Genomic DNA, 20,965 nt, shown 5'->3' on the forward strand with positions numbered 1-20,965 from the left:
TCCATAACCCCCAGATCAACTGGACCACCGGCACGGTGGGGTCATGGAGCTCCTTCTGCCATGCCAACTGCCTCCGTTCCGCCCAGACACCTTCCTCTGAACCGCTACCAGTACCAGAACCTCCAGATCTGTCATCGGTTCCAAAAGAATATCATGACCTCGCTCCTGCATTCAGTAAACAACAGGCATTAACACTCCCTCCGCACAGACCATACGATTGTGAGGTAAAGCTTTTGCCCGGAGCTCCTCTACCCTCTAGCAGGCTCTACAACCTCTCTCTGCCGGAACAGCAAGCCATGGGGAAATACATCCAGGACTCCTTGGCAGCGGGGATTATCCGACCTTCATCCTCTCCGGTGGGTGCAGGTGCCTTCTTCGTGGGCAAGAAGGATGGGTCTTTGAGACCATGTATTGACTATAAAAAACTAAATGACATCACAGTTAAAAACAAGTACTGCCTGCCTCTGATTGACTCTGCTTTTGTGCCCCTTCATGACGCCACAGTATTCTCAAAACTGGACCTCAGGAACGCGTACCACCTGGTGCGCATCAAAGATGGAGATGAATGGAAGACTGCTTTCAACACTCACCTGGGCCATTTTGAGTACCTGGTGATGCCTTTCGGCCTCACTAATGCGCCCGCAGTCTTCCAGGCACTCGTCAACGATGTACTCAGGGACATGATTGGTCATTTTGCATTTGTTTACCTTGATGACATTCTGATTTACTCCCAGTCTCTCCAGGAACACCAGAAACATGTGCGGGCAGTGCTGCAGCGTCTCCTAGAAAACAGGCTGTTTGCTAAGGCAGAAAAGTGTGAATTTCATGCTTCCACGGTGCACTTCCTGGGTTTCGTCATCTCCCCGGGGAAAATGGAGATGGAGCCGGCGAAAGTGACAGCAGTTCTGGATTGGCCTGTGCCTACTAACCGCAAACAGTTACAAATGTTTCTAGGATTTGCCAACTTCTATCGAAGATTTGTCCGTAATTACAGCACCATAGCAGCCCCCCTGACTGCACTCACTTCCACCTCCATCTCGTTTCGATGGACACCGGAGGCGGAGACCGCCTTTGGGGAGCTCAAGCGCAGGTTTGTCTCCGCTCCAGTGCTCATCCAGGCAGACCGGACCCGGCAGTTCATTGTGGAGGTGGACGCTTCTAATGTGGGGGTAGGTGCAATCCTCTCTCAGCGCACACTGGCTGATGACAAATTGCATCCATGTGCCTTTCTGTCCTATAAACTTTCCCCCGCAGAAAGAAACTACGACGTCGGCAATAGAGAGCTTCTGGCTGTGAAGGTGGCGCTGGAGGAGTGGCGACACTGGCTAGAGGGGGCCGAGCATCCATTCGTCGTATGGACAGACCACAAAAACCTCACCTACATCAAGGAGGCGAAGCGGCTTAACTCACGCCAAGCAGGGTGGGCTCTGTTTTTCGGCAGGTTTAACTTCACACTCACCTACCGCCCCGGTTCGAGGAACGTGAAGCCTGATGCACTGTAACGCCAGTTTGCGGTGGAGGAGGCAAACATGGACCCAGAGCCCATTCTTCCATCCTCATGTGTCATCGCTGCCGTTACCTGGGAGATCGAATCTAAGGTCCGCCAAGCCCAGAGGGCCCAGCCCGACCCAGGTAATGGTCCTCCTAACCATCTGTTTGTACCTGATTCTGTCCGCTCCCAGGTTCTGCAATGGGCTCACTCATCCCGCCTTACCTGTCACCCGGGGGTTCGTCGGACAATGGCCTTCCTCCGGCAGAGTTTCTGGTGGCCCACCATGGACCAGGATACACGGTCATATGTTGCAGCTTGCTCTGTCTGCGCGCGCAGCAAGACCTCCACAAAGCCCAGCTCTGGCCTGCTCCGTCCACTGCCTGTACCCAGCCGGCCATGGTCACACATAGCAGTGGACTTCGTCACTGGCCTTCCCCCATCTGGAGGTAACACCACAGTTCTTACTGTCATAGACCGTTTTTCTAAGGCAGTACACTTCATTGCCCTGCCCAAGCTGCCTTCCGCTAGGGAGACAGCCGATCTATTAGTGCAACATGTGTTTCGGGTACATGGGCTGCCTGCAGACATTGTCTCCGACAGGGGGCCTCAATTCACCTCACAGGTCTGGAGGGCATTCTGCACGGCCATGGGAGCCACCGTCAGCTTATCTTCGGGGTACCATCCTCAGACCAACGGACGGACTGAGCGAGCGAACCAGGAGATGGAAGCAGCTCTTCGCTGTATCACCGCGGCGAACCCCTCCTCTTGGAGCTCACAGCTGCCCTGGGTGGAGTACGCCCACAATACACTTCCCAACGCCTCCTCAGGTATGTCTCCGTTTGAATGTTCTTTGGGCTATCAACCTCCTCTGTTGTCAGGCCAGGAGGAGGAGATTGCAGTGCCTTCAGTTCAGGCCCAGATGCGCCGCTGCCGCGCTACCTGGAAAAAAGCCCGCGCCGCCTTACTCCGAGCTGCCTCCAGGTCACGGGTCCAGGCCGACCGTCGCCGTGTGCCAGCTCCAGCCTACGGTCCAGGGCAGAAGGTATGGCTGCTTTCGAGAGATCTGCCTCTCAAGGTGGATTCGCGAAAGCTTGCACCTCGCTACGTGGGGCCGTATGAAATTGAAACCATCATTAACCCATGTGCTGTTCGGCTTAAGCTCCCTTCCTCTCTTAAAAGGATCCATCCCACATTTCATGTGTCTCTGTTAAAGCCGGTGCAGTCCAGTGCTCTTGTCCCTCCCACAGCCGCCCCTCCTCCTCCTCGGATGGTGGAGGGTGGTCCAGTCTACACCGTGAGGCGTATCCTGGATGTCCGTCGCCGGGGCCGCGGATTCCAGTATTTGGTCGACTGGGAGGGATATGGTCCGGAGGAGCGCTGCTGGGTCCCTCGGCGGAACATACTGGACCCCACGCTCATCCGGGACTTCCGTCGCCAGCACCCTGACGAAGCCAGGCGTGCGCCAGGTGGCGCCCGTAGAGGGGGGGGTACTGTCATGCCCTCAACCTCTGCCTCCTAGTCTCTCTCGCCCCCTCCTTTCTGTTGTGATTACAGGGTTGGAGCCAGGTGTGTGGAGCTGATCTCCAGCTATCGCAGCTGCCAAGCATCACCAATCAGCAGGCTTCATATACCCAGCCCAGACGTCAAGACACTGTCAGATTATCTTCTCACCTGCATGGAGAGGAACCTCTGCTGCCCTAAATCTGAATACCTGCTCCAATCCTCCCCTGTCTGTCTGCCTGCTCGCCCTCTGCCTAGACTTCAGCCTACCTGCTCTCTGCTCGCCTGGACTTCAGCCTACCTACTCTCTGCTCGCCTGGACTTCAGCCTGCTTGCTCTCTGCCAGCCCGGACTGCTGGATGCCTGCTCGTTCACCTACCTGGACTCTAGCCTACCATCCTGCAACCTGGGTATCTCGTCCATCCGGACTGAACCAATAACCTTTAAATAAACAAACTGTGTTACAACTTGATATTCTGTCTCTGTCTGTCTCTGCCCTTGAGTCCAACAAACAAAAGCTTAACAGTACCTGCATGGGATTGCTGAGTTCAGGACAGCTATCACAGGCGTCTCCGACCCCGTCCCCGTCCCGGTCCGTCTGCATGGGGTTTGGCACCTTGGGACAGTTATCCAGCACATTGGGAATACCTGCATGTGCACACGCACACGCACGCACGCACACACACACACACACACACACACACACACACACGAGGCGACAGAGGATTTAGTGTGTGTGTGTGTGGTGTGCACCGCCACGTCTGGAACTCCCGAAACTCGTATCCAAACTTTTTTTTTTTTTTTCAACTTTATTTCTATGGATTTTGCTTTAGAACAAAGAGAAACTGTCAAATACAAAAAACAGACAAAAATTAACATACAGGTCATCATGGGTATTACAGATCAACTCTCATGTTATAGTTTGCTTTGTGTTAAATGATGTTGCTACTTGTTCCAATCATCTCCATAGAGAAAAAGAAGTAGAGGAGAAGGAAAAATAGAAAGAAAAGGGAGAGAGATATACACAAATGCAGAATACATTCCATGTCACAATACACATGAGCCATATAGGCATATAGTAGAAGCTTTCTCAGCACTCGTATGCGCCAACCACTTGGACCAGAACCTCTCAAATGTATCTTTACTCAGTCTTAGATAGGTCAGCTTTTCCATCTCAGATATTTCCTGTAGTATTCCTATCCACTCTTTTTTTGTTGGTGGGTCTTAGTTTAGCCATTTTCTGGTTATTGTTTTTCCACCAGCTACAAGCAGTATTTTAAGGAGGTATTTATCTTGTGGAATAAATTTTATTGGTATATTACCTAGGTATATAGTGCCAATACCACCATCTATTTCAAAACCCAGTATTGATTTTATCTCTGAAATTATTTTTAGCCAGTAGTCTTGGCATTTCCAAAATATGTGAAAGTGATCAGCCATTGAATTATTGCATAGTCTCCAGCAATTACTGGATTCTACTCTACCGTTCTGTAAATATTTTCTTCTTGGGGTAATAAAAAACCTGATGAGGTTCTTCCATGAAAATTCTCTCCATTGGCCAGAGCTGGAGGTGGAGGATTGCATTTCACATATGTTTAACCATTTGTCCTCTGTTATGGTTACGTCTGCTTCTTTTTCCCATTTAGCCTTTACATATAGAGTAGAGTGATTCCTGGAGGACTGTATACGAGTGCATTCTTGATTTTCTTTTGAATTTCTTGCAGGCGTTGCCCTTATACGCATCAATAAAAACATTAACCAGATTCCCTTCAGCTTCGTCATTAATTTTGATATTTCTATTGAAATTATATCTAAGCTGAAAATATCTATAGAAGTCTTCTTTTTCTGAGTTGTGGGTGTCAACAAAGTATTGGAAGCTTTCCAGACTTGTGTTATTTGAAATCAAACCATATGCTGTGATGCCCTTCCAGACCCATTGTTGAAAGCTCGAGTCCATCTGTGCTGGCAAAAAATCTGTCATATGCCACCCATTTTAATAGTCGTGTCTCTCCAGTTTTAGATTTTTACACTCTTTGAACCAGATGTTAAAGGAGAATTTCCATTTTTTTTACACCGCAGACCTTATTTCCAGCTTAAAATATGATGTTTTATTCACCCAAATAACTTTGGTTGCATTCGGATGCCCATAGAAGATATTTAGCTCAGAGTAGGCTCCTCAAACAGGCTATAACGGGCGCAAACGGGGCAAGCTGCATGTGCTCTGTAAATAACACTTTTTCTGTCACGCCGCGGTCCATATCCTCATTATATGATCCATAAATACACGTGAGGCTGTTTGTACCCCTCCGGGCTGTTCTGGTCTCCTCATACTCAATGTCGGTCAACTTCTTTGGTATAGTAACACCAAGGCATTTAATAACATTGGCATTCCACTTAAAATTGAAATGTTTATGTAAATTCTCCCTGTAAGAGTACGTTTCCAAACGAGTCGCCATGTTTTTCCAGTTTGAAATACGGAAGTGGGCGGGGTTTCATCTAGACCGGGTTGAGATAACTATAGACGCGTCCTGCCTACCGTCTCCGTCGATGTCGTGGTCACAGGCGTCCCCGCGGCCGTTGCCGTCCGTGTCTCTCTGGTTGCTGTTGGGGACGTTGGGACAGTTGTCACAGGCGTCGCCGAACGAGTCGCTGTCCGAGTTCTGCTGGTGCTTATTGGAAACCAGTCGGCAGTTATCCTGAGGGACAGAGGGGCACGCCACACACAGTTATTATCATTTTTATTTTTACTAGCAATCTGACGCGCTACGTGCGCTCGATTCCTTAGTTTGAGTTAGTACACAATACCGTTTAAATTAGTTTGTTTTTCTACTGTAAGGTCTAGTTTTTGTTTTTATTTTAGTTAACTAAAATGTTTTAGTCTTTAGTTTAGTTAGTTAACTATAATAACCTTGGCATGCAGACAGACAGACAGACAGACACACACACACACAGACCTCTACATTCTTGATGCCGTCTCCGTCTGCGTCGTCGTCACACTGGTCTCCGACCCCGTCGTTGTCAGCGTCCTCCTGGCCGGAGTTGGGCGTGAACACACAGTTGTCCTGATAGAAGGATGGAGTTAAGTTCATTTAAGTTAAGTTAGGTTATGTTATGTTGGTAAAGTTAGCTAAGTTAAGTTAAGTTAAGTGGATGTGAAGACACAGAGGGATGGAGTCAACAAAGGCAGTTGAACAGAAAATCACAGCAGGTCATGTGGATTGATAATATTCCTGCTCAAATCATTGCTGACAGCGTGGAGAAGAGGAGAGAGCGGTGGTCTGTCAAAACCATAGATGGTATAAATATATAGACGTAGCTACGTGACATCACCCATTGGTTTTTGGACTCCTGTTTTGAAGCCTTCAGGTTGGCATTTTCACCATCGCCATCTTGGTTATGTGGAGCCAGAAGTGATGTGAATTTGGACGAGAAGAGCCGCAGCGATGCCTGCTATTGGTCTGTATAGTTGGCAAGCTGTGCGATCACTGGAGAAGTGACCTGTCAATCATGCCCCAAAGCATAGTCTGCTTTATCGTCTATTTGACTCTAAATGGGACAATTCATGCTGTATTGAAGACGACTTGAAACTAGCGATTGAGACCATAAACTCATTAGCAGTGTTTACTGAGGTCATAAATCAAATGAGAAGTAGGGTCATTTTCACATTCACTTCCATGTAACTGGACTTATTTTTGCAGGCAGTGGCATCGCCCCATGCAGGCCACTCGAAAGAATGCAGGTTTAAGTTACTTCTGCATTGGCTTCAGGACTCGAGCAAGATGTTTTCCAGTGATTTGGAAGAAGTGGATATAATTGTCTTACTGTCCCTCCATCGTTTTCACTACTTCTCCACACAGGCCTGCCTACTGGGATCCAGTACCTGTCTGCAGTGCAGGGCTCTATCTGACCTGTGTGCAGTGCAGGGCTTTGTCTAACTGTGTGCAGTGCAGGGTTGTCGGGTGACCTATCTGCAGTGCAGGGCTCTATCTGACCTGTCTGCAGTGCAGGGCTCTATCTGACCTGTCTGCAGTGCAGGGCTCTATCTGACCTGTCTGCAGTGCAGGGCTCTCTCAGTGCAGGGCTCTCTGACCTTGCTGCAGTGCAGGGCTCGATCTGACCTTGCTGCAGTGTAGGGCTCTATCTGACCTGTCTGCAGTGTAAAAACTCTCGTAACGGGACAAGCCCCGTCTTTTATTGTCACACGAACACCACAACACATGCATGCGGCCACAACACACTCATGCTGACGGTGGCCGGTGAAAAGTGTCCTCTGCATTTAACCCATCCAGGCATGTCCTTTCCTCCGGGGGGCAGGCCAGGAGCAGTGGTTGCTTTCTCGTACAGCGCCCGGGGACCAACTTCGGATGTTGTCGTCACTGGTCGGATGACGATGACGATCTGATCTTCTGCATGTTTTTAGTGGGGGGGTTATATACGGAGGAACCCCCTGGGGGAGCACGGGGAGAACATGCAAACTCCACACAGAGAGAAAGGCCCTTACGACGAGATACCCCACCTGGGCAGTGGGCACTGAGGATATGGGGGGGAACACACAACCACAGCGCCCACAGTGTCCCAGGCGAGAATCGAACTCAGGGCCCTCTGACTGTGAGGCGACAGCTCTACCACTGAGCCACCGTGCCCCGTGCACCGTGTAGGGTTCTGTCTGACCTGTCTGCAGTGTAGGGTTCTGTCTGACCTATCTGCAGTGTAGGGTTCTGTCTGACCTGTCTGCAGTGCAGGGCTCTCTCAGTGCAGGGCTCTCTGGCGTGTCTGCAGTGTAGGGTTCTGTCTGACCTGTCTGCAGTGTAGGGTTCTGTCTGACCTGTCTGCAGTGTAGGGCTCTATCTGACCTGTCTGCAGTGTAGGGTTCTGTCTGACCTGTCTGCAGCGCAGGGCTCTCTCAGTGCAGGGCTCTATCAGTGTAGGGTTCTGTCTGACCTGTCTGCAGTGTAGGGTTCTGTCTGACCTGTCTGCAGTGCAGGGCTCTCTCAGTGCAGGGCTCTATCTGACCTGTCTGCAGTGCAGGGCTCTCTCAGTGTCGGGTTCTGTCTGACCTAGCTGTCTGCAGTGTAGGGCTCTATCTGACCTATCTGCAGTGTAGGGTTCTGTCTGACGTATCTGCAGTGTAGGGTTCTGTCTGACCTGTCTGCAGTGTAGGGCTCTATCTGACCTGTCTGCAGTGTAGGGCTCTCTGACCTGTCTGCAGTGTAGGGCTCTCTGACCTGTCTGCAGTGTAAGGCTCTCTGACCTGTCTGCAGTGTAGGGCTCTCTGACCTGTCTGCAGTGCAGTAGGGCTGGGCGATATATTTAATATACTCGATGTATCACGGCTTGTGCCACGTGAGATGTAGTAAATGACTATATCGTGAACATTCGAGTATAATTGTCACGCATAGTTTTTAAGCCGCCGGCATGACTCGCTCAGACAAACAGGGAGGGAGGGGGAATCACATGCATACGTCAAATGCGTCAAACCGTCAAGCATATTCCCAGCTGACCTGACACTCGCCCACGCTACGCGACGTCACAGTCGCCCGCGCTACGCGAGGTCACAGACACTCGCCCAGAAGAGACGCCGTCAAGGCAGCATGCATGACGAGACCTGAGAGCTAGTAGTAGAGAAAAGGTATGAAAAATGGAGCCGGAGGCGGACGAATTTGTTGCAAAAAGAAACAGCACTGGATCCATCATCTGCCAGTGGTTTGGGTATCGCAAGGACGATGTTGAACAAGCAACGGTTATCTGCAAAACATGCACCAAACCCGTCAGCTCCATAATAAAGTCAACAGTCAGTCAAGTCAACACAGTGAGGTGCATGTGTGTGTGCGCACGTCTCAAAACGAAGTAATTTATCGTCACTACACCATTTAAAGAAGCAGATTGATAATCAACTTTAATAATGTTTTTCTGCAAATTGTGTCTCAGCGTTTCCGCGTGGCACTCAAGGTTAGGTCTGGCCAATATTGTGACTAGATGAGACCTAGATCTCGTTTTAGATTTTGTTATGGTAATATCGTGATACTGTATAGGCTACTCGTCTTTTCCTGGTTTTACAGGCTGCAGTAAAGTGAAGTCATTTTCTGAGGACTGTTCTAGCGGTTCTATTATTTGCCTTTACCCACTTAACGTTATTCATTATCTCATTATTCACTGATGATTTTTTTAAATCAAAAATCACATTGTGTAAATATATTTTGTAAGAGTCCATATTGCCCAGCCCAATTTACAATTGAAAATCTAGCCCACTTTGTAGAAAATACCAAGATATATCAGATTTCGCAATTCAGCCTAAAAATACTGAGATATGATTTTTGGTCCATATTGCCCAGCGCTACTAAGATCTTTGTTGTTGTCAGTGTTGGGGCTAGTAACGTGTTTTAGTAATGACCATGTTAGTTTTTCAATTATTGTAATCTGTTAGTAGTTACATTACATAGAATATTTTTACTCACTGACCTTTTCATTTCTACATTGAGAATTTACAAAATGTTTGGTCATGGAAATTTGGTTTAGAGTCATGGAAAAGTCAGTCTCCTTTACTCATATAACAGATGAGACCACTTTTAAACTTCTTAAGGGCCTCGATCCAAACAAAGCTACTGGTCTAGATGCCATTCCAGCGAAGTTCTTAAAGGATGCGGCAGAGGTGATTACACTGTAACGCACATTATTAACCTGTCAATATCCCAATCTGTAATCCCAAAGGAGACCAAATAAGCCAAGGTAACTGCTCTTTACAAGAAGATAAAGAATTCCCGCACACCATCCAGTAATTGGCAAACTTTAATGTAACAACGTTTCGGTCGATCAGACCTTCATCAGGTAAAACCAATACAACTGCTCTTTACAAAAAGACCAGCAAGGTAGACCGAAGCAATTACAGGCCTGTGTCTATTCTTTGTATACTTAGCAAAATTCTGGAGAAAGTACTATATGAACAGATCTTGAACTATGTAAATCGGTGTAACATTCTTTTTGACTTTCAGTCTGGTTTTCGGCAGTCTTATTCTACAGAGACGTGCCTGGTTTACTTAACCGACTTCATTTAAAAGGAAATTGATTGTGGAAAATACTGTGGCATGGCAATGCTCGATCTGCAAAAAGCATTTGACAAGGTAAACCACCGCATACTGCTGTATAAATTAAAAGCTATGGGATTTAGCAAAGAGGCCCTGATGCTCATACGGGCATACCTCACTGGTAGGACCCAAGTGGTGGCAGTAGGGGGCACACTATCTGAACCCATGGTCCTTACTTGCGGGGTCCCCCAGGGCAGCATAATCGGCCCTTTATTATTTTTATTAGGCTGCATGTACATGTCCTTTGTTTCTTTACCGCGGACGACTCCGCTATACTAGTAACTGGAGACTCCTTAGAGGCAGTTGGAACATCTCTGGGTGAACAGCTACAAAAAGTAAGCAGCTGGCTATGTGACAACACACTGTCCCTGCATCTAGTAAAGTCTGAATGTATTGTTTTCGGTTCCAAGTTTAAACTAAGGAACAAACCCAGTCTCTCGGGAGAATGTAAGGGTGTCATCTTACAGGAGAAGGATTGTGTAACGTACCTAGGAAGCCAAGTTGATCAGTGTAGGATGAGTGAAGCCATGGCCCTCTCCGTCACTGGTAAAATTTAAAATTCATGCAAAGACTAAATATTTGGCAAGACTATCCAAGTTCCTGGACATGAAGACAATGAGGACTTTAGCTACGTCCTTAATTCAATGCCACTATGACTACACCTGTTTATACTGGTACAGTGGCATAACAAAAAAATCTAAAGACAGACTCCAAAAAGCCCAAAACAAACTCATGAGGGTCATCCTTGGCCTCAGCCCAAGAACGCACATTGGCCCATCCCACTTCAAAGAGTTGAATTGGCTCCCAGTTGAAAACAGAGTCCAACAGTTGAAACTTGTCATGGTTTATAAAATATTACTTGACCGTTGCCCCAACTATTTCAGCAAGTACTTCCAATATGTCCGGGACATCCATCGCCGGAACACAAGAGCCAGTGTAGCAGATCTGAAATTGCCTAATCTGAAGAGCAAAGTAGGAAGAAGCACGTTCCTCTATTCTGGGGGGAAGAGTGGAACAAAATCCCCAACGAAATCAGGCTGGCAAATTCCCTGAATGGTTTTAAAAACCTTCTGAAAGAATTCTTGATGAGTAAGGGCCTGTGTCCACCTAGCGTCTTTTCATCAGCTCCAGCGTCTATTTTCAATTGTTTCCAATGGGGGGAGAGCGTATGCGAGCGCACACGGACGTCTAGAGAAAGTGCGCTGCGTCCAGCGTATATTTTCGGCGTTTTTGTGCGCCCGGCTCCCAGCGCTCCCAGCGCTTCCAGCTGAAAATATTTTAACTTTTCAGAAAGACGCTGGTGTCGGCTGCTCCTTTTCTGGTAACTAATCATATGGAAAAACTATCGCAACAGAGACAGAACGGCTCAATTGTGGGAGCAGATCGGCTAGACACTTAATATTTCTGGTGAGTGTTGTGCTTACTGCTTTTAATAGCGTAGCCTACCTGTGTTGTTAGCTTGCTAGCTGTCAGCTATCAAGCTGAACTAACGTTACTTGCAGACTGCTTCCTTGTATATTGTGCGCTGGGATCAGCGTTCCCCAGCGCACTCCCAGCTTTTAACGTCGGAAAAAGAAGCTAGGTGGACACAGGCCCTAAACTAGGATAAAATACGAGTAGAGTCCCCCGGTGTTTCATGTTATGTTTGTTTTAATCTCAAGTTCCTTTTATCCTTTGTCTGATTTGTATTGTTTTATCTGATGCTCTTATATTACTGTGTGTCATGTTCTTAAGATCAGGGACCATGATGGAAATAAGTGTATCACACTTTTCATGTTATCCCTTGGATGTTTGTCTGCATTATCCATAATAAAATCCATTCATTCATTCATTCTTTCATGGAAATCCATTGGTCAAAATGTGTATGAACCCTGAAGGGTTAAATTGAGCATTTATGAGAGATTTCAAAATATCGAGATATACTGTATATCGTGTATAGCCGAAAAATATCGAGATATTCTTTAGAGGCCATATCGCCCAGCCCTACAGTGCAGGGCTCTCTGACCTGTCTGCAGTGCTTGTCATTGTCCATGCAGGGCAGAGAGCGGTCTGGGTATCCATCGATGTCTGTGTCCACGCCACACGTGTTCCCATTACCAGCCCAGCCCACGTTACACTGCAGGGCACACACACACGCACGCACGCACGCACGCACGCACACGCACACACACACACACACACACACACACACACACACACACACACACACACACACACACACACACAATAACATTAAACTTAGAAGAAAGACACATGACAAGTGCAGATGCAGCAATCTTCAATTCCGGCCGACTGGTGTGACTGGTGTAGCTAGTGTGACTGGACTAACCGAGCAGGACACTTCTCCATTCCTCTCCATGGTGCAGTGGGCGTTGGCATCGCAGGGGTTAAAGGTCAATGCAGCGCAGGAGCTCCTGGGGAAGCAACCTGATGACTGGTTACCAAGGAAACCAGGCTTACATCCTCCACACTTATATGATCCCTGAGAGAGGGAGAGAGGGAGAGAGAGAGAGAGAGAGAGAGAAAGAGTAGGAAACTGGTGATGCTCATCAAGTTTCGAACATTATCACACATGAATACAACTGGGTTCCTTGAATCCACAAGAGTCTCAGCTTTCCAGTCATACCCAATTCATGCAATTCCAAGAATGCTTAGCGACCCCAGTATGCAGAAATAATACAATAGGTGCAAATAACACATTTTTACCGCATGCAAAAAAACCGGCTTTATTTTATTTTTATTTATTTATTTCAAAAACTGCATGAGATTAGCAAAAACCCATTCTCATTCAGATATCTTGAGGTGAGAGGTCAAGGGACACCTTTGAAAATGGCCATGCCAGTTTTTCCCTTCCCAAAATTTCGCCTAACTTTGCAGTGTTATTTAGCCTCCTTCCCGACAAGCTAGCATGACATGGTTGATACCAATGGATGCCTTAGGTTTCATGTGATACCAGTATCTTCACTCTTTAAAAATGCCTACTACAGTACAGCCTCTGAAAGACAGTAACGTCAGCTGCGGATGCCGGCGTCCTCAAGGAGTAGACTTTTAAACTTGCATTTAAAGCCCCCCTGCCAACAGGGGGGGCTCCAAACCCCCTGAGCGCCACCCGCTGCTTCCAGTCTCCCTGGAGAGACATAGAGAGAGAGGAGAGAGAGAGAGAGAGAGAGAGAGAGAGAGAGAGAGAGAGTAGCCTACTCACTACAGTGTTGATGCAGACGGAGTTTGATGTGCAGGCATCTGCTATCTCCAAACACTCATCTATATCTGAACACTCCTGAGAGAGGGAGAGAGAGGGGGAGAGGGAGAGACAGAGAGAGACAGAGAGCAGTATGTATTTCAGTCATTATGTGTGTATGCACAGTTTGCTTCAATTGCATTGTGTGTGTGTGTGTGTGTGTGTGTGTGTGTGTGCGTGCGAGTGCGCACACGTGCACATGTGTGTGTGTGTGTGTGTGTGTGTGACCTGCTTGTGTGTCTTGGCGAACACGAGGCCACTCCCAGTCAACGGCGCCCCCCACAGGCCGGGGGGACACGGCTCACAGCTGAATCCCCCCACTGTGTTTACACAGCCTGAGGGGGAGAAACATGGTTGCACCACACACTGGGGAGGGGAGGGCAGACAGAGAAAAAGATTAATGCTTTTAGTCCTATTTAGAACATGGGGTAGTGGTGCACTCTTGTGACCGAAATGAGAATTACAACAAGAAAGAAGAAATATTAGCCTAACATTAGCCTGACAATAACTATGTCCTGCCTCCTCAATAAGCTTTTCAAAATAAGAGCATGTTACAGTCTATGGCTGAAATGTTTCAGATTCAGTCAGAATGTGTTACCAGCAGATCCAGCAGCATCTTCAGGTCAGTCAAGTGTCACCAAGTAGCTACATGTAGGCCTATCCATAAAACACTTCAGATCAGACTTGCTTAAAGTCCTTAGGACAACACAAATGCATCGTAGTTCTGTTTCTAATTTCTGAAGTCTGCTTGGAGGACACATGGAGAGGGAGGGAGCGAGGGAGAGAGAGAAGCTATCACTAACTTCTAAGCTAAGTGCCTAACTGCCAGACATGGGACCTACGTCATTTTGGTCAATTCCTCCCCAATTCCCTCCCTGGTCAAATTGTTTTAAAAGTGGGGAATCAGTGTAAGGTGTGGTGAGAATTTTGAGTTGTTGTAATACCTCCCTCCAGGACCTAGAGGGCACTATCTGCAGTAAGCTGCTTTCTAATCTAGGACTCCATGTAAAAGGTTATAAAAGGATGTCAGTGAGGGAGTTTTTTACTTTTCAAAAAATTCTAGTTTTTTGGTCTTTATTATGTTAGAATAGTAATTTTACCACAAAGGTGACAGTTTAGCTGGTTAGCTTAGCGTCGGCTAGTTATTGTAGTTTCACCATGCCAGACGTACATCATCAATAGCCTTTCAAGCTTCAAGCCGCAAAACCATGCATGCTAATATAATATATAACAATAATAATATAATAATATTAGACAGCTAACAGCTAATAACAACATTAACGTTTAATTGTATGGTTTTAACCAACTACTGTAATGGTATGCTGATTGGTCTGAAAATATTTGAAAATAAGAAAATCTGCCAAAAATGTGTTCCCCTCCCCCCATACGATGTCGTTGGCCAAGAACTGGGAGCAACTAGGGCAGTGATACTCAACTTGCGCCCCGGGGGCCAGATGCGGCCCGCAATAGGTTGCCAAGTGGCCCCCTGACCATTTTCTAATTCCCAATGAAAACTAACGTTAAATAAAGTTTGACTGAGCTCCAGCTAAATTGTCAAATATTGCCTGCCGCCTACTAGTACTCACCAACCAGGCACTTATATGTAAACTAACCTCATGTTTGTTTATTAACTGGCCCCTGGCCTCCTGTCATTTTGCAAAAGCGGCCCCCGGGCAAAGCAAGTCGAGTATCCCTGAACTAGGGGTTTTAGAAATCACACCGAGTTTCCGACTAGGAGCTCCAAGTTGACGTACTGTTTTATTTTTTATTTTTCCTAGTAGGAAGTGGGAATTTCCGGCCTCTGAATTATAATTGAATAAGTCCTCCTGAACATCTTTCCTTGACCTTGTGAGGTTTTCCATCAAGGTCAAAGAAAAGTGGTTAGGAATAGGAGTTTCCAGCCAATTCGTATCCAGCCCAGGTCTCAAGCAAGTCCTATGTCATTTTTTTCTTGGGCAAGTCACAACAAGTCAAGTCACAGGTTATGTCAAGTCAAGTCGAGTTCTAAGATAAGTAGCTAGCAGATCTGAAAAGCATGTAAACAACTGTGAGATTAGCGAGAAAGTCGCCAATTGGAGTGAGCTATGAGTGCTGAGCTGGTGTATGTTTACATGTAGCCTACAGCGGGGCCCACATTTAGCTTTGAAATGGCCCTTGAGTAACTATACGTATCTCGATATTTTTTCCCAGTCTATGGTCTTAACTGATCTCTCTCACACACATGCATGCATGCACACACACACACACACACACACACACACACACACACACACACACAAAAGAGGGTGACACGGGAGTAGTTTTTCACTACCGTCCCATCCCACTCCCACAAAAATATTCCTGTCCCGTCCCAAGAATGACTCCTGTCCCATCCCACTCCATTGCTTTTGTCTTTAGGCAACGCAATGATTTTGATTGGATGTTCTCCCCATCCTTTTGACATTACTTTGTGTTCTACTGGAGTTTAATTCACCCCATTTGGCCATCAGGGGCATTTGTAGGTCCTGAAGACATTGGGGGCTTTAGCCAGGTACCCCGACGGGGAGGGGGGGTAAGGGGGGAGGGGACTCCCCCCCCCCCACACAAAAAATGTTGGTTTTTCCAATCCGTAAATACCCATGTTGTGAGTCATTTGAGATGGATACAGAAGAACAAGATTAGTGGGTCTCGAGGTCCAGGGACCACCAGAGGTCCTTGATAGGGTTCTGGCGGGAGTCCACTTAGCAAATGTACATATTTTATTTTATTAAATATTATATCTCAATGGTACGAACCCCCCCAGTAACTCCTGTGAAGGTATTTTATTAAGGTACACGCTTCCTGTAAACCTAAATTCTGATGGTGCCGTTTTTGTATCATATGGTACTTTTATTTTGAAACTTAGAGCGGACGTAGTGATGTTATATCTACGCTACTTGACGTAAGGTGTGCTCACCGGCCGGTCGCAAAACACATGTCGCTCTTCAACCTACGGTTCTATCTAATCAAAAGCGCCTAGCTGGAATTGGGAACAACGTATTGTTTGTTGTAATGGTTTAATGAAGCAGTGATGTGTGGTTTTGTTTAATGTAACTGTGAAGTGAAGGCATTGTTATTGTGACAGTCATGCTAACGTTAGCTTCTATAGACATTGGAGTGGATGGCTGTGGCTTCATGCTGATGCTAGCGTTGTAGGTTGTATGGTTAATAATATTCTGTGTGAAGATATTTTCTGAGATAAATGGGCCTTGAGCATCAAGGCCCATTTATCTCAGAAAATATCTTCACAACTAAACAACTAAATAACATAAGATAATTTCATAGTTGTAGCTACTGTGATGCTGTGCATGTTGGCGCATGTCATTTGTTTGAATAATTTCATAGTGAGATGATGAGCTCGTGTGGAGAGGAGGTGGTGAGGAGTGAAGCAGAAACATTATGTAATGACACACTATGACAATAGTAACTGATAATTTGGTCCTGCATAGCCTACTGATATTTTCTGTTTTTTTTTTTTAGAAAACTGTTTAGAACTCTGACTTAATGATTTTGCTTTATTTATTTTATTTTGTTGTTTATTTGATTGTCTGTTCCAATTTTGTAAATGTTTAGTCTGATTTTTTTGTATAATGTACTGATTATTAATGCCAGACTTTGTTTATTGGGAAAAAAAAAAAAAAAAAAAAAAACTAGGAAAAAAACATCCGGGGCTAGGAAAAAAACATCCGGGGCTCTAGCCCCGGAAGCCAGGGTCTAGCGACGCCCCTGTATATCTATATATAAAAACGGATCTTGTTGTCATGATTCCAGCTCCCGCCTGCTCCCGTTGACTTTCTTTCCCCATCCCGTCCCAATCACGTGATGAATAGTGAAATGACTCCTAATCCCGCAGGAGTCCCACAGGAATTTGACCCGTGGGACAGCCTCTAACACACACACACACACACACACACAGACACACACACACACCTCGTCGATGTCCTGGCAGTGCGTGCCGTTGCCGGCGGTCCCAGGCGGACACGGGCCGCAGCTGAAGCCGGGGAATGCCAGGCTCTCCACACAGGACACGCCCGGGGAGCACGGGTTAGGAGAGCAGGATGAGCGAGGCTCATGGAAACCTGAGAGAGTGAGAGAGAGAGACAGAGAGGGAGAGAGAGTGGTGGGGAGAGGGAGAGGGAGAGAGAGAGACAGAGAGGGAGAGAGGGGAGAGAAATTCAGAGAGAAAGGAGAGAGAGGGAGAAATAAAGGGAGAGAGAGAGAGATAGAGAGAGAGAGAGAGAGAGAGAGAGAGAGAGAGAGAGAGAGAGAGAGAGAGAGAGGAGACTGGCTTCACTCAGGTCCTCTGTTTTCTAACTTACACCTCCTGTTAAGACAAATAGCTGCACGTGTCATTTAGCCTCAAATTAAATGTTCTGTATGTAAGATATGTGAAGCAGCAGTGATGGGCAAGCTACTTGGAAAATGTAGTAAGCTAAGCTATCAGTTACTCTCGATTAAATATAGCTAAACTACATTGAAGCTATCCCCAGAGAAATGTAGCAAGCTAAGCTACGAGCAACATGGCAAAAGCAGCTTGCTATATCAAAGCTACTTTTTTCTCACGTTGAATCAACTTCATGTCAAAGAACAACTTTCCACCAAACAAATAGGCAGGCAAAGAAAAATCTCATTTTGATCATTTATTATATTATAAAACACACTGAAACTCTCACTGGCACAATATTCAAAAACAGACAATAAAACCTGAACGTCTTCTTCATCACTGCCAGTGGCTCCCTCTGGCTCTGCCATCTTTCAAAGTTTGTTGCTGATGTGACTTCGCCAGCACATGACATATTTTGCCCTACCCTTAACCAATCGTCAGTCTTCATTGCCTAAACCCAACCCAAGAGGCAGAGTAGTGCCAGGTCTTTCTGCAAAAGAGGCAATGATGCTAAAAAGCAAGGATGAGACAACACTTGTTGTCCATCATAATGGAACTGGAAGTGCTTTATTGGCTACACAGGCACACTTGACATATGCAATGTCTCCTCCTGTTGAATCCAAACCGCAGCAGAAATCTCCACTGCGTGCTTTGCTCATGGATTTTCTCTGGTGAGTAGCTTGTAGCTTTAGCAGGAAGCTACAAGCTACTTGGGTCTATAAATAGCTTAGATACTGAAAAAGCTACTTGGGTTCAAAAGTAGTGTAGACACCAAGCTACTGAGAAATGTAGTTAAGCTATGTAGCTTCGCTACTTGTAGCAAGCTAGTGAAGCAGTTTACATGTATGTATTGTTTGTTATCGCCAATGAGTGAACGGGATCTACGTAACTTCGAGTCAACATCGCTTGTGCTTTAGACCATGCGCGTAGGCACGGGTGCGCTGGAGTGTGCAAATGCCACCCACACAGACAGCTGGCGCACCCAAACAGAAAGGGGGGAAAATTAAGTTGTGTTTGTTCATTCAGACCAATAGCGTTTTTGGAGCTGCCAACGTCTTTCTGCAATTCATTCTCTATGTAAGGACGCGCTAGACATGCTCCTCTTGAATGCACCTGGCGTTTCAGAGCTGGTGGTGTCTGTTGTTTTTGGAGGAGCGCTGTGGGTGTTTACTTTTTAAGCTGAAAAAGTTGAACATTGAGGAAAAGCGCCCTGATCGTCTTTTTCACTCTTCCTACTAGTACTGTAGCCTACCTTTTCTCCTCCCGAGGGATTTTCAACCTCTGTTGCTGCCAGAATTAGCAATAATCTGGCTTTCATGTGGACAGTGAACAACATCAAACAGACAAAACTAGCTGGCTACCGTCCTTGTGGTCGTTGTGTTCTGATCTGTACTGCACGCGACTACAGGGGAAAACAAACGGAGCACAAACAAAACACTCGGTCCGTGTGCTGTGTTTTGTGCACAATGGAATCGCTCTCAACATGATTTTCATAGCATTCTGACTGAAAAAAGCGCTTCGGTGTGAACGCTTGGTGGTGTCAGTGGAGAGACAGACGATGATGAAGATGATGCAGCCGAAACAATGACGTTAATAACAGCGGGGGGACGCAGCCAAAAACACACGGGTGGTTTGTGCAGCAGCAGGAGGACACTGAGAACGCTACAGATCTCTCTGCAGTAGACGAACCTGCATGCCAACCCAACTTGCATTCTTTCCCGACTAGAACACTCATTGGAAAAAGTAGGTGAGACTTTTTTGAGATACTAAACAAAGTGGTTTTACATGTTGCCAAAAAATACAATTTAATTGACTGCTTCTACCTGCTACTAATGAGTGCGAAAAGGAGCAAACAACACACAAATATTCCTCTAAATCTGGTTTGAAAAGACCCAATTTTTTTTGGGCGGCGGCCTTGCGACCGCCACCAAATGGTTCGCACCCTGGCATAGCCTACCCTGGCTTTCTGTGGCACACCCAATGAGCGAAGTCTGTGTTAGCTTCTTTTTCTTTCTTTCTTTTGACCATGGAACTGTGTCTGCAGAAGAGCTAATAACACGGTGTTGTTACCACAATAAACGGCTGGCTGGACGTACAAAATGACTAGGACAAATATATATTGTGACATTGTGGTTTTAGTTGACCCTCTTTAGCAGTTTAACCTTTAGTTGATGTAAATGGTAAATGGTAAATGGCCTGCATTTATATACACCATCGGGAGCAAGGAGGGTTAAGTGTCTTGCCCAAGGACACAGCGACAGCAGCTGGGAGGGAGCGGGGATCGAACCGCCAACCCTTGCATCATTGGCCGACCCGCTCTACCTCCTGAGCTAAAGCCGCCCCTGTGATATTAGATAACGTTTGCTTGCTTGGTAACGCGGATGGATTGCTATCTAGCTAACATTACTGTTTCTGAGCAGCAGGCTGCTGACTGCAGTTACTCTAACGGCCACCGGTGTCAGTAATAGGAATTTATTATTCTTACATATATAGGGCCTTTAAAATCAAAGTGACTTACCACAGACCTGACACTCCAGGATGGTGTTTCTGATCAGAGACATCTCCTTCACCTGCAGGAGGAGAGATCAATAAACTGATCAGCAACACTTTAGTAGCTAAACTTAGTCACACGCACGCGCACACACACGAACGCACACACGCACACGCACACACACACACACACACACACACACACACACACACACACACACACACACACACACACACACACACACACACCTGCTCTCTGATGTCTTGTCTCAGCTCTCCCAGGATCTGGTTGAAGATGATGAGTTGACCAATCAGAGCCTTCGTGTGATCACCTGACAGGAAATCAGACTGCTCAGCTTTGCTAATCATAATGAGCCTGCCTGCTGATCAGCTGATCACTGGAGCTTCAATACCATCCCATCTACATTAAATCAATGCCCGCCAGCGTTGAAAAAAGTTGCCAGCATCTTTGATCGTTTTCACTAATCTTTCAAGAGCCACAGAATGTTCTTCTATGTAAACGCTGAATATCTCAAAAGAAAGAAGAGAGCCCCTACTTTCATAGAAAAAGAAAACATTTTATTCTAGCTTCATCTGTTCTCTAGTTATTGACACTTGAATGTAGGTATTCATCGAAAACTTCCGTCTGTCGCCCACTCGTATCCATGAGTTCTGAACCGAATCACATGTCTCTGAGAGTGGATACTGGCTGGTGTTACATCCAACTATGCAGCCCATATGATTTGGTTTCCCTATCCAGC

At 46.4% G+C, this 20,965-nt stretch overlaps 1 protein-coding gene across 1 annotated transcript in view; it reads right to left on the bottom strand.

The window, feature by feature from the left end:
- The window catches only part of thbs3a (thrombospondin 3a), a 75,595-nt gene that overhangs the window by 33,957 nt on the left and 20,673 nt on the right, over positions 1–20,965 (bottom strand). Inside the window, exons 6-15 of the mRNA XM_083641571.1 lie at positions 20,454–20,536; positions 20,233–20,284; positions 17,261–17,409; positions 13,541–13,678; positions 13,277–13,351; positions 12,404–12,556; positions 12,080–12,190; positions 5,947–6,054; positions 5,529–5,688; positions 3,522–3,640 (exon numbers count right to left, since the gene is read on the bottom strand). Coding sequence (XP_083497697.1) covers positions 3,522–3,640; positions 5,529–5,688; positions 5,947–6,054; positions 12,080–12,190; positions 12,404–12,556; positions 13,277–13,351; positions 13,541–13,678; positions 17,261–17,409; positions 20,233–20,284; positions 20,454–20,536 — 1,148 coding nt within the window. The remainder of the gene's footprint in view (positions 1–3,521; positions 3,641–5,528; positions 5,689–5,946; positions 6,055–12,079; positions 12,191–12,403; positions 12,557–13,276; positions 13,352–13,540; positions 13,679–17,260; positions 17,410–20,232; positions 20,285–20,453; positions 20,537–20,965) is intronic.

This window comes from Poromitra crassiceps (assembly GCF_964638095.1).
Source record: "Poromitra crassiceps genome assembly, chromosome: 1".
In the NCBI taxonomy this organism is placed as follows: domain Eukaryota; kingdom Metazoa; phylum Chordata; class Actinopteri; order Beryciformes; family Melamphaidae; genus Poromitra; species Poromitra crassiceps.